The sequence below is a fragment of the Microtus oregoni genome, unplaced genomic scaffold (genome assembly GCF_018167655.1).
Source record: "Microtus oregoni isolate MIOR12 unplaced genomic scaffold, Mior012 000027F_ref0000203, whole genome shotgun sequence".
In the NCBI taxonomy this organism is placed as follows: domain Eukaryota; kingdom Metazoa; phylum Chordata; class Mammalia; order Rodentia; family Cricetidae; genus Microtus; species Microtus oregoni.
Window position 1 is genome coordinate 31,242,677 of NW_024543086.1, and position 12,553 is coordinate 31,255,229.

General features: G+C 44.9%; 1 protein-coding gene across 6 annotated transcripts in view; it reads left to right on the forward strand.

Annotated features, from left to right (window-relative positions):
- The window catches only part of Mrtfb (myocardin related transcription factor B), a 165,959-nt gene that overhangs the window by 94,877 nt on the left and 58,529 nt on the right, over positions 1-12,553 (forward strand). Inside the window, exon 1 of one of the 6 annotated variants that reach the window (XM_041676527.1) lies at positions 1,042-1,565. The exons of the other annotated variants lie outside the window; for them this stretch is intronic. Coding sequence (XP_041532461.1) covers positions 1,445-1,565 — 121 coding nt within the window. The 5' untranslated portion in view covers positions 1,042-1,444. Of the gene's footprint in view, positions 1-1,041; positions 1,566-12,553 lie in introns of those variants that run through there. 6 annotated transcript variants of the gene reach the window in all.

The window sequence follows — 12,553 nt, forward strand, 5'->3', positions numbered from 1 at the left end:
GGGGAGATGGCGATCTCTGCATGACAGTATGCACGGAGTGCATGCTAGCCTTGGAACCAGGGGCAGAGGATAGGGTGCTTCCTCCAGACCCTTCTGTGTAAGCAGGAAGAGACGCTTCTGGGCACAAGATGTAAACCTTTCTTCAGTCCACAAAGGGCCATGCTGCGTGTGTAACTAAAATATATCTACATTTTCTCTTAGAAATGTGCTTCCTTTAGAGGCTTTTATATATATCTTCCATTAGTGTTGCCTCATCAGCTGGGACAGGGTTGCCAGCCATTTTCTCATGGTTTCTTCCAGCTTAGCCCTGCCCTTGACTGTGCACACGTTAAAAACTCAGGCAATAGATTCCTTATGGACTCAGCTCCATGGGCCACTGCCCGTCATTTGATGGCACATGGTTTGAACTCTTAAAATGAGAGTATCGGGTCTGCTGGTGTGTATTTGGTGTGTATGGATGCAGACGTTTCCACATTGCAGGAGTTTCCGTTGTAGACATTTCCTGCCAGAATGCCCCTTGCATGTATTGGCAACAGCCTGTGCCTTGCAGGGAAGGTGTTCCTGTTGTGAAATGAAACTCCAGCCCTTCACTGGTTGAATCTGTTAGGAAGTCTACGATATTGGTGGCATTGCTTTGTACTTGGGAGGACTATTCTCCTTTAAAAAGAAAAAAAAAAAAAAAAACCTGGTGATTTTAGCTCTCTATGCCGACTAGCGGCACAAAGACAAACTGCTGCTCTGCTGGGCTCTCAATGGCCAGGGAAGCAACTGTGTTTGCAGTGCCTTCCTGGCACAAAGCCTTGACTCTCTCTCCTCCAGGGAGCATGGGAGTGATGTGCTGGTAGCATGCTTATTCGGTGTGACGTCGGCTTTCTTTGGGTGCCCTTGCGGCTTGGTTGTGTAGCTAGAGAATTTCATGAGTAACACACGTGTTTGTCCGGCCGGTTTAAAGTGTTGCACTGCCCGAGGCTTTGCTTAGAGAGCCTGGAAGAGACTGTAGGCAGCATTCCATCTTCCTGCTAGCAGCAGAGGTTTCTCTATAACAGCTAGAGGTTTTATTTTTAACTGTTTGACTCAGTGCTCGTCAGATGATTGGAACCATCTAGCTACAGATCAAGCACGGAGTGGTGCGTGGGGGAAGCTGGAAAGGCAAAGGGAAAGAGGATGGCTGGGAAAGGGGGTGGGATCTTAAGAGTCGTGCCTCGCAGGCTCTGCCTCCTCCCAATGTGGAAGAGAGTTAAGGGCTCCCACTCGCTAGAGTGTGTCTGCAGGTCAAGCTGGGAACTCTAGGAGAATGGCTGCCTTCTGCCACTTAGAGACCTGATTGCCCCGTGGTTAGTGTACTGTGAGGAGGGAGCAGGACCGGAGGATTGTGTGCTTTCTGCTTCCTGAAAAGCAAGCTTCTCTCCCACTGGATGCTGCTTGTCTCCAGAAGCCTCTCACCATGATCGATAGCTCCAAGAAGCAGCAACAGGGCTTCCCAGAGATTCTAACTGCTGAGGATTTCGAGCCTTTCAAAGAAAAGGAATGCCTTGAGGGGACCAACCAGAAGAGTCTCAAGGAAGGTCAGTCTGTCTCTGGACACGGGCAGGATGGCCATGCTCATATTCCTGTCACCTTGGCAGCTGGCATGCCGGTCTGCCTACCACGTCTGTCTGCTTACCATCCGTGTGTCTGTTGTCTGTTCACTGTGACCCTTGCACTGTCCAGTTCTGTGTGGTGACAGCTGCCTTCAGAGAGCGGGCACTGACAGACAGCGACTGGAGTGGTTTGCAATGGGCATTAGGAATCTGTTTCAGTTAAGTTTGTCTTGATTTGTTTGTTCATTTTCCCCAGTTTGGAGGTTCTTCCCCCCCCCAAAAAAAATCCCTATGGTTTTGCGAGAGGCCATTTCCTTTTCATTATTAATCAGAACATTGCTTTGTGTTTACAATCACGTAATTCCAGGAAAATTAATTGTTACTGATTAGCATGTTGGCTTTTTGTTGTTTAGCAACAGAAAGGTAGCTGGCTCTTTCTTACTTGAGTCCTGAAATGATGAATCAACTGTGTGTGCATTATAAGCATTTTTGCCTTAAAAAGCACTTTGCCTAGTTTGATTTTTTTTTTTTAAGCAAACAAATAAGCTTGAGCATGCTACTGTTGGTTCTCATTGTCAGTGAGCGCTGCACTGATCAAGGAGATGGCTAGGGGTCTGGGAAGTGCTGCTCCTGTTTGAGGCACTCTCCTCTTAGAGCTGAGAGCACAGCAGGGCTATGGAGAGGAAGCCAGGGTCCGAAAAGAACAGCTTTTCCTCCATCCGAGACCTCAGTGCTGCTCATCCTAATGCCCACTCAGCTTTAAAACTGGTTTTCTGGTCCTCTCTGGGAGGCTTTCTGTTCTCCTTGCTCTCAGTTCTGTCTGCAGACCCCTCCTGTTCTCTCCAGTTTCTGTTCCTCCTACAGAGAGCCAGTCTGTGGGAGACCTCATTGCCCTGAGCAGCACTGGGTGCTGCTTCCACCTTTTCTCTCAGATGGTTAAGGGTGAAAATGTGGTGTCGGGACTTGGGAGTTGAACTGCCTGTGGCATTGGGTAGAACAAACATCTAGGTCACCACAGATAATATACAGTGAAATAAATATCAGTAACTGTTGCTAAGAACTGAACAATAGGTGTGTTCTGCTTACGTTCGACATGTGCTACTGCAGAATGTTAAGAAGCCAGTGCCAAGTGAGTTTTTAGGACACATGGAGACTCATGGAGGGGGAGGAAGGCTTAAAGTTTTAAAGCATGCATTGATAAACAGTTTAAGAATTCGCTTTGCATCATTTAAGACATTTAAGTGTCATTTCCTTTTAATGTCATCTATTTAAAAAACACTTTGTGTGCTTGTAAGATCAGGCAAATTGGAGAAATAAAAAGATATCAGAATTGTTGAATGTGGCTTAAGGAGCTTAGGATGCAAGGATCAAAAACATGAGGAAGGGGACTGCAGGTATGGGCATGTGCCTAGTATAGGAAAGTCGCAGGTTCAGTTCCCAGCACCATGCATACATAGATGCATGCATACGTGTGTACATGGTAGAAGGATCGTGACTGATTGATTACATAATTAAAATCTCCATGGCAATCCTGGGGGTTATGCAATGCAGTAAACAGTGCAGCATTGGAAGAGCAGAGATGGTCTGTGGGGTGACAGGTCTTTAGGTTCGCGCCCAGTGCAGCATCACTTTTGTGACCCTGGGTGTGTTCACTGCTCTGTACAACAAAGAGGAGCAGTCTCCACGTCCTTGCATGTACACAGGAGACTGAGGCAGTGTCGGTGCCATGCTCACGCTCATCCCCTGTAAACCCTTTGCTTCTATGCAAAACTTAAAGTTTAAGAGCCAACATATTTTTTTCTCATAAAGAAGTGGCCTGTGTTTTCAGAAATGTACCTCATAAAGAGGTAGAGGAGAGAACCTTGTGTTTCAAGAGAGTCCACAGAAATGACTGATAGTGAAATTCACATCTCACTGGAATTGCATGGAATAGGGTTTTGACATGCTTACTTATCGGATCATGTTTTCCCACTGATTTTCAATAGTAGGGGATGAGAGTCAAGTGATACAGCCAAATATCAAATCAAGGGTAATCTGCTTCCTCAGACCTGAATTTAGTCGGAACAGAAAAATGATTTTTTTTTGAAAACTCCTTTTTTTGGGTCATATGAAAATAACTTGTTCCTATGAAGAACTGAACCCTGAAAGTCAGTGAGCCCCAGTACCAGCTATGGGTTCATAATAAGGTGACGGCTGTGTATTCGCCATTCGTGACCTGGGAACCAGGTACTCTCCTCCTGTGCATCAGTTGCAGTACTTCTTGAGAGAGTTACTGGATGTCTAAGACTGACTTCTGAAAATGCTTCAAATCTAAGTGGATCCCTTGCTGTTTTGGCAAAAGAGGTGAATCTATAAATGATTATTAATAATGCCTAATAGTTTATCTTTGTGTGTTAAGAGGCACTTATTGAAGGTAGTTATGATTTTCACTTCAACACTGTTGGATTTTTCTACTCATTATTAAGAAGGCTGCATTTGTGTCTTTGAAGACCCAACCTATAAACTCTTTACACACCTCCATTATCAGATCATAAGTTTCTAGGCAATGAATGGCTCATCTGATTCTAGTGACAGGGCCACCAGCCTAGTCCCTCTGGTATTGTGGACTTGTGTCTGCTGTAAGGGCTAGAAGTCTTTTCCAAACTGTTGACAGTGCTAATTGGCTGAAATTAATATTGGGCTACTGGGGGTGGGGTTCAGATTTTGTAAGCAAATAATCAAGGATATAAGGATTTTTGTTTGTTTATATTGGGAAAGCAAGATGGTTCAGTGGGTAAAAGTGCTTGCCTCTGAGACTGACTACATGAGTTCAATCCCTGGGACCCATGTAGTGGAAGAGAACTGACTCCCACAGGCTGTCTTCTGACCTCTATACTCATGCCATCACACACATGTATGCACGCACACACGCACACACACACACACACACACGTACGCGCGCACATACAACTTTATAGAATTTTTGCAATACACCAACAAGTTTAGTATCATGTGGAACAGTTAAAGCTGTACCTCCATCTCATCCAGGGGATACATGGTTAGTAAGTGTTCTACCAGTGAATCACGCCCCCAGGCCAAGGGAAAAGTTCCCCATTGGTAGTTGCTGTAGATACGAGGGAATCAGTTGAACAGCAGAAGATAGCACCACACTTTGCTAATGCTTACTGTTGTGGGAACATTTTGGTAAGTCCCAGTCAGGGTGTGTAGCTGGAGAATTTTGCTCCTTTCTGCTCTGAGTGAGAAGCAGCAATCGTCATGAATTCCCTGAACAGAGTCAAAATAGAGCATTCCCTTATACCGGTTCCCTGTGTGAAAGCAGTGGAGAATCTTACCATCTACCTCACCTACAAGGGCTTTGAACGTTTTCTAATTATGCGCAGAACACATGAGCTTAAATTTACTTAGTTCTGCAGCATGACAACAAAAGAAGTGTTCATAGGAATTTCCAGGAATAGCCAATAAGCTGAGGTTCTTTATTTAATTCAGATAAGCCTCTTCCTGAGTTGCCATTGAAATGAATGATAGACTGTATTCATCAAAGGCAAAGTGGTAGTACTTGTAGTAAAAAGGGAAAAGTAGAATTTGAGATGAAGAACTCTTTGCTGTTGGAGATAAAATGCCCAAGAAAGAAAGCTGGATTGTGTATTTGGCTGAAAGTGCCTTCACGACCCCTCTGCATCTCACTCAGCAGACCCAGCCAGGAGCTGACGTATCCCAAGGCAGCTGTCCTTTGACAGCGTTCCAGTGTCTGGGCCCTTTCACTGGTCTCACCCTTTGGTACTGAGGTGAGGAGGGGTTTCCGAGCTGAGGGAACTGCTAGGTGAAGTGTGAGTTTGTGATGGTTTGCCGAGGGAACAGGCAGTGCCGTGCTGGAACATTAGATTTGCTTAAGGAAAGAAAGAATATTTGTCTGAGATATTCTAGGGAATCCAACCCAGAAAGAGAAAATAAGCAAGATAAATAACTTTGCAAAAGCACTTAGCTTTTTTTGTGGCAGAAATGAAGTCCTGACATCCTGCGGGTGTTTATCTGTCAGCCAGTGCAGCGGCTTACACTTGCAGTCCCAGCCGCCCCCAGGCTGAGGCAGAAGGACCGACCTGGACAGCATGGAAACCTTCTCAAAAATGGGGCAGAGGGTTAATTAAAAAAAAATTTTTAAAGCACTGCCTTAGGACACAGTCACAGCAAGTCTGCCCAGACAGCGCGACCTGGGCCTTCTGTTCTTCAGCTTTGCAGGCCAAAGCCTCTTAACATGTACTCCCTGATTCCTTCCCTAAAGAAAGTTAATCACACCAGTCCTAAAGTCCTAGCGCTTGGGGCGTTGAAGCAGGAGGATCCATGAGCCTGGACTCAGTGAGGCTCTGAAAATACTTGGTCCTCCTCTGCACACCCCCAGTAACTTCCTGGAGTCACTGACATTTCACCAGAGACCACTGTGTTGAACATCTGTCCTGACATCATGATCTTAATGGTTCTTGGGGACACAGTCATCTATCCTGTTTGTACTTAACCTCAAGTCCTGCACCCCACAGAAATGATATCACTCCACAGACGTTTCTTCCTCTTTCTGTGCAGTGTGGGACCTGAACGTAGGGCCTGTCCGTGCCAGACAAGCATTCTGGGACTGAGCTCTAGCCCCAGCCCCGCAACTGTATTTCAGGAGTATTGTACCCACCCACCCTACTTTAAACAAGCAGTGGATATAAATCAGTCATGCGGACTCAGTTAACCCAGTGTCGGAAAGGCACTGCAGGGGGTGTGAGGGCAAACACAGATCACCAAGGCGGAGCATGATCCCATGTTCATTCCTGTTCCAGACAGAAGTACTATCAGCACTTTCTCTCACTGGCCCTCCCTCTTCTGCTCTGCTTCAGCTGGTAGTCTTTCGCTTAAGCCGGGATACATAATGGATTGCTAAGGATCTTGAGCCCTAGTGAGAGACACACGCAAGTAAATGGCCAGTTTAGACAAGACGAATATGATAAGTCACTTGAATATGCTCCATGTGTAGCTCAAGGACATGAATTTTACAGTACCTGTTTTGATTTCTCTGGGAATTTTCACTTGTTTTCTGTCTTCATTCAACCAACTGAAAGTACCATACATGTGAGTTATTATTAAATTAATGTTTAATAAGTAAATTTGAAAAGATGCAGTTTCATATTCAAGTGACTTAGCATGTGAAAGAAGAAAAGTCCCTTTCTCAGGCATGATTCACTATTTTCAAATGGGTGTATGCTGCTTTTGAGATGAAGCTATATAGTCTGATTTTTATTGAAAATCATGGTTTTTGATTTTCGTTTTGGTTTTTTGAGACAGGGTTCCTCTGTGTAGCCGTAGCTGTCTTGGAACTCACTTTGTAGACCAGGCTGGCCTCGAACTCATAGAGATCTGTCTGCCTTTTCCTCTGCCTCCTAAGTGCTGGGATTAAAGGTGTGCATCACCACCACCCGGCTGAAAATTATGTCATTTAACAAAAAGGAAGTGCTTTCTACATAGGACTGTGGTAAATGTTGTAACCCTCCATAGCCATGGCATTCTAAAAGCTTATATAGGCTGAAAATTGGGAAGCTAAGATGACAATATAAAAGTCCAAACACATGTAAATACACACGCGCACACACACACACACACACACAAAGACACCAGAAGAAAACTACATGTGCTTTGGTCCAAGTGAGCCAGCCCCTTTTCAGATGCTTATGGTCACCTATCTCGATGTTCTTCCCAGGCATCTTATTTCTTATACCACACATATTCCTTCAGGCTTTCCCATCTCAATGCACATCACCTCTCTTCAACCAGTGCTCACACCAAGAGTAGCCATGAGAGTGAGTCACCAAGTCTGTTCCATCCTTTCTCAGAAATGCATTCTCTCGGGCACAGAATCGCAGCACTGTGGCCCAGCCTCCCAAGGGATCTGCTCATGTGGAAGAGTTGACCTCACTCCACTTCCAACAGTCCTGCACCCCTGCTAGCAAGAGCCATCATGGTGAAGTGCAGACCTGTTCAGCTGTGCACACTGCTCAGTGCCTCTGGTAGCAGTCTGCTATACATAGATTTATTCCCCTATAGGGGAGTAAACCCAATCCCACAGTGTCTAGGGCCTGCCCTGACTCCAGAACTTCTCCAGGAGGCCTGTGTTGGCCCTGGTCTAAGCCACCACAGCACAGTCTCCCTCCCCTCCTCCAGTTTCACTCCAGACAGCAGACACTGCTGCCAGGCCCTGTCTAGCCCACCCTCTCCACCCTTATTTGGACCACCATTGTCCAATATCCATCAGCATTATTCTTATAAATCCACTCCTTCTGGACTCGAGAGTCTCGGGGAAAGAGCTGAGTTTACCCTGATGCAGGGCAGGATGTCATCTCCTGAGGTGGGTCAGCAGAGATATTTGTGCACAGGCTTCTGGGGTTGCCTTGATCCCTTCACCTAAAAAAGGAGAATCCCATCAGACTCACCCCTCTGTGATTTGGTGAGTCCCAGGAAAGTACCCGTGTGGACCTGCAGATGTCACCTCACCATGGTAACGTGATGGTTACTGGAACACCAGTCTCATTGAAAAGTCTTAAGAATAGTGTTCACAGCTTTGGGTTTTCAGATATTTCCTAATGGTGGCTTTCGAAGGCTGTTGGTTTTGAGCAGGAGCTGAATGGTGAGGAGGGCTCAGCTTAGAGTTTGTGTCTTCCACAGTAGCCACTGTTTCCACACCCTGGAGGCTGGAAGCCTAGAGAGCTGGACTTCCGATTAGCAAGCCTTCCCTTGCATACAGTCAGTGTGGTCAGCAGCACTGCTGAGGGAAGTTGGTTCTACAAGAAAAGCTCAATGCCATGTAATTCGGTTAACATTTTTTAATGAGTTAATTTTTTTAAAACACAATTACTTGTGGAAATGCCTTAATTCTTCTTCTGTTTCTTACTAGTTTACATATGAGAATAGATATGTACTTAATTTCTCTGAAAAAAAATAAGTATCTGTGTCCACCTCGTGGCTCTCCTGGGAAGGTTGCTGGGTGATGACAGAGAAGCTCCCTGTAGGGCCTGCTGTGCAGGAAGTCCTCAGTGGTGGGACAGCACGGGGAACCAACCCTACTTTGCTTCTCTTTTAACTTGGGGGCACAACCAGACTGGTTTCTAGACTGCTGACACAGAAGAACAAAGAGGCAGGCAGTTTCCTAGCTGTCTACTATTTCCGAGTGATGAACCTTCCTTTTAGGTAATGTGAATTCACTTTGCATCTACATGGCAGATTTTAGCATCCTTGTTCATTGGTGCAAATTGCACTTTTTCTTATTTGTTTTAATGGAAGATCACTGCCAGTCGATAGTCCGTCTTACAATCTAAACACCAGTCAACAATCTTTCTCCTTGTGCACACCCTGCCATTGTAATGAACTGTTGTGTAAAGGACAGCTGGGTGACTCAAGTACAGCCACTACCTGGATCATTATGCATAGTTGCTGTGCTGTTAGAATAACACAGATCATAACAGTGTTCAATTGTCTTTATGCTCTGATGAACATTGCACACATATGGACATGGATAGATACATGAGTCTACATATATGTAAGTGCATGCATTTATATGGTTACATAATATGAGACAGGGCTTTCTGCTCTGTAGTATCTTTCTTTTAAGGACATTAATCCTGCTAGATTATTTCACCACATTCCTCACCCACCAAATGAGAGAAGCCCAGGTGAGGCTGCCTTTCCAGAGTGGGTTGCACTGGCTGTGCTAGGGAAGTAAATAGAAACGATGTTTCTGTTTTTCTGTTTAGTTTCTGGTTGTTGTTGTTGTTGTTGTTGTTGTTGTTGTTGTTGTTTAGAGCACCCACCTTAGATGTTTGTGCTATAAGTTTTTAGACAACTGCACACTTTTGCATTGCAGAAGGCTAAGAGGTAAAAGAAGGTTTACCTGGAGCCCACCGTAAGACACCTCCACTGTGCTTCTAGTATAGCACAGGAGTGTTGACTTTTCATTATCCCCAAAGCAAGAAAAATAAGCATCCTGTTCCTTGGAGCCATGTAGATAAGACGTCTTCACATGAAGAGCCTCATGATTGGGGGAAATCAAATGTTGTAACTTTCCGCTCTCTCGCTCCTCAGGCGAGTGCATTGTTATGTCTGCTCGTTTGGTGTCTATTAGAGTGCTGAGCCTGCATAGACGCTGCGGTCGGCTTTCCTACTGCCTTTTCACCAAGTGAGACAGTGTGCATGTCTTTCTGGAATTCTGCCATGGCTAGTGTGATCTCTGCCCTTCCACCACCAGCAGAGTATCAATCACATGGCCATAGCTGGACAAGCAGACATTCCTTCCAACTCTGCAAAAGGGGGTGAAGAATCTGAGTGAAGGTAGGCTCAGTTTAAAGGAACATGCCCCATTTTTAGCAGTCTGTTTCCATGACAACAGAAGTAGCAGCCAACCAGAGAGTTCTCAAAGCTCCCGTAAATTTCCAGGGCTGTGTAATGAAAACATTGTCTTCCTGCCCTGGTACCACAGAGGAGTGCAAGAAAGCAGCAGGACCTGGAGTAGCATTTCCGCTTGGCTGCAGTGGGCTCTTTAAGTGCTGTTAGAAGATGCTGCACCATGGGACTTCCCACCCTCCCTAGCAGTGCACTTGTAAGGATGCAGCAGAGGGTACTGCACTGCAGCACTGAAGAGCTTTCTTTGGATACTAATCTGTGCAGCATTTTAGTTAATGTCATATTGTTACTCCTGTTTTAATCAGAAAAGCGTCATAAAAATTCTGGTGCAAATGCTGTTTGTTCCTGCTTGTGGCTGAGCCCTGGGTCTGGGGCGCCCCCTGCAGTTGCCTTCCTTGTAGGTAGGAAGTGGAGATGCAAGTGTGCTCAATCAGTACAAGCAGCACGCCTTCCAGGGCATGCTGCCACTGGGTTCTGTTTTGGTGGTTTTTGTTTTGTTTTGTTTTGTTGGTTTCGTTTTGTTTTCATCCCTTTGCATTACATTTTAAAAATTACCTGAAGAACCTTATTTTATTTTGAGCAAATTAGACCTTAAAAATACAGTTGAGACCACGTGACCTTTGGTGGCTCCAAAGCATCTGAGGACTGGTAGGTTCCACAGTGGATTTCACACTCAGTGTGAGCAGCAAGGAGAACAATCTGGATCCACCATAACCTGTGTGGGCTTCACACCTCTGATCACAGCCTGTCCTTTTTAGTCTCCTTTACCCTTCACAACAACAACATTACATTTTCTTTTTTATTCCTACAACACCAATATCAATTCAAAAATAAGCACAAGGACTGCAGAAGGCTCCTTGGTAAAGGACACCTTGGTAGGAGGCAACTGACTTCCACTACCCTTCTGATCTCCACATTCACACCATGGCTCCCCACTGACACACACACACACCGTAAATTAATAAAATGCAAAAAATGGTTGTTTTTTTTGGGGGGGGGGACAGACTGTAAGATTCATAAAATGAGATGAAACCATTTACTCCAGGATAATCAGAGGATTCCATAGAAAATCCTCCGACAGTTCCTTCTGAAATGTGGCAGCACCTCCCTTTCCTTAGGAGCTGAAGCCAGTCACATGTTCTGTCTCGTGTGCCCTCGGGGAGGGGACAGAAGTCAGTGTCACAGTAAATAAGAAACACAACTATTTTAGTGATGGGGTTGTGTAGGTGGGGTGGGGACAAACCAGGAGGTCGGAAATTGGAGATGTGATCCTGAGGAATCAGTTCTTTTGTGTTCCTAACTGATCCTCTATTTACAAACAAACAAAAAAAAAAGTGTTGGCCAGTGTGGTGATGTGCACCTTTAATCCCAGCACTCAGGAGGAAGAGGCAGGTGGATCTCTGTGAGTTCAAGGCCAGCCTGGTATACAGAGCAAGTTCCAGGGCAGCCAGGACTCAGGATTACACAGAGAAACCCTGTTTAAAAAAAAAGAAACAAAAAAATGTAAAAAAAAAAAATGTGTTAAGGTGATATTCACTTAACATGAAATTAATCATTTTAAAGGAAACAATTCAGTAATGTTTTGTACAATCGTCATGTTATACAATGATTGCTACAGTGTGGGCTCAAAGAAATTTCGTCACCTCCAAAGAACACCCAGCACCATCTGCAGCTGCTCCCAGGTCTACATGCTGTCTCTAGAATCGCCTGTTCTGGATATCTCTTAGAAGTGAAATATTGTGCCATATAATGCGTCTGGCTTCTTTCACATAGCATGTTTTCTAGGTTCATCTGCACTCAGATTTATTTTTAAGAGTATGCGTCCACCCACACCCCATGCGTATGCACATGCACACACATATGTGAGTAAAATCCCAGAGGGATTGTCAGATCCCCAGGAGCTGGAGTAAAATCCCAGAGGGAATGTCAGATCCCCAGGAGCCACACAACATGGGTGCTGGGAACTAAACTGAGATCTGTGAGAGCAGCAAGTGCTCTTAACTACTGCGCCATCTCTGCCGCCCCTCACCCACATTTGGTCTGTATCCTTTCTGTACCTGCTTAGTACTCCATTTTCAGTGTAGACTAGTCCAGACTCTGTAGCACTTAAGCTGTTGAGGGTATAGCCACTGTGAACATGTGTGGACACGTTTGTGTCTGTATACCTGAGCTCTTTGCATTTCACTCAGGAATAGAATTGCAAGAGTGCACTTGTTTTTAACAAAGGTACAATATACAGAACTTTCAAAGGACTCTTAAGTGTTGTCCTGTGGCATTTTTTTGCTGGTAGAAACCAAGTAACTTATGGTTCATAATAAGACTTGCTAACTATAGTGACTGCCTTATTTTCTGGAGCACTTAAGTAATAAACAGCATGATTTCTCTTTCATATTTTTCAATTGTGTTATGAGTAAGCACTTATAACTGACCTCCCAACTGACCTTCTCATTGTCCTTCTCACTGATAAAACAATGATTAAATCCCATTTGGCGACTAAAGTACATGACAGAGATTAGACACAGGCCAACTTGACCCATCATGACCAAACC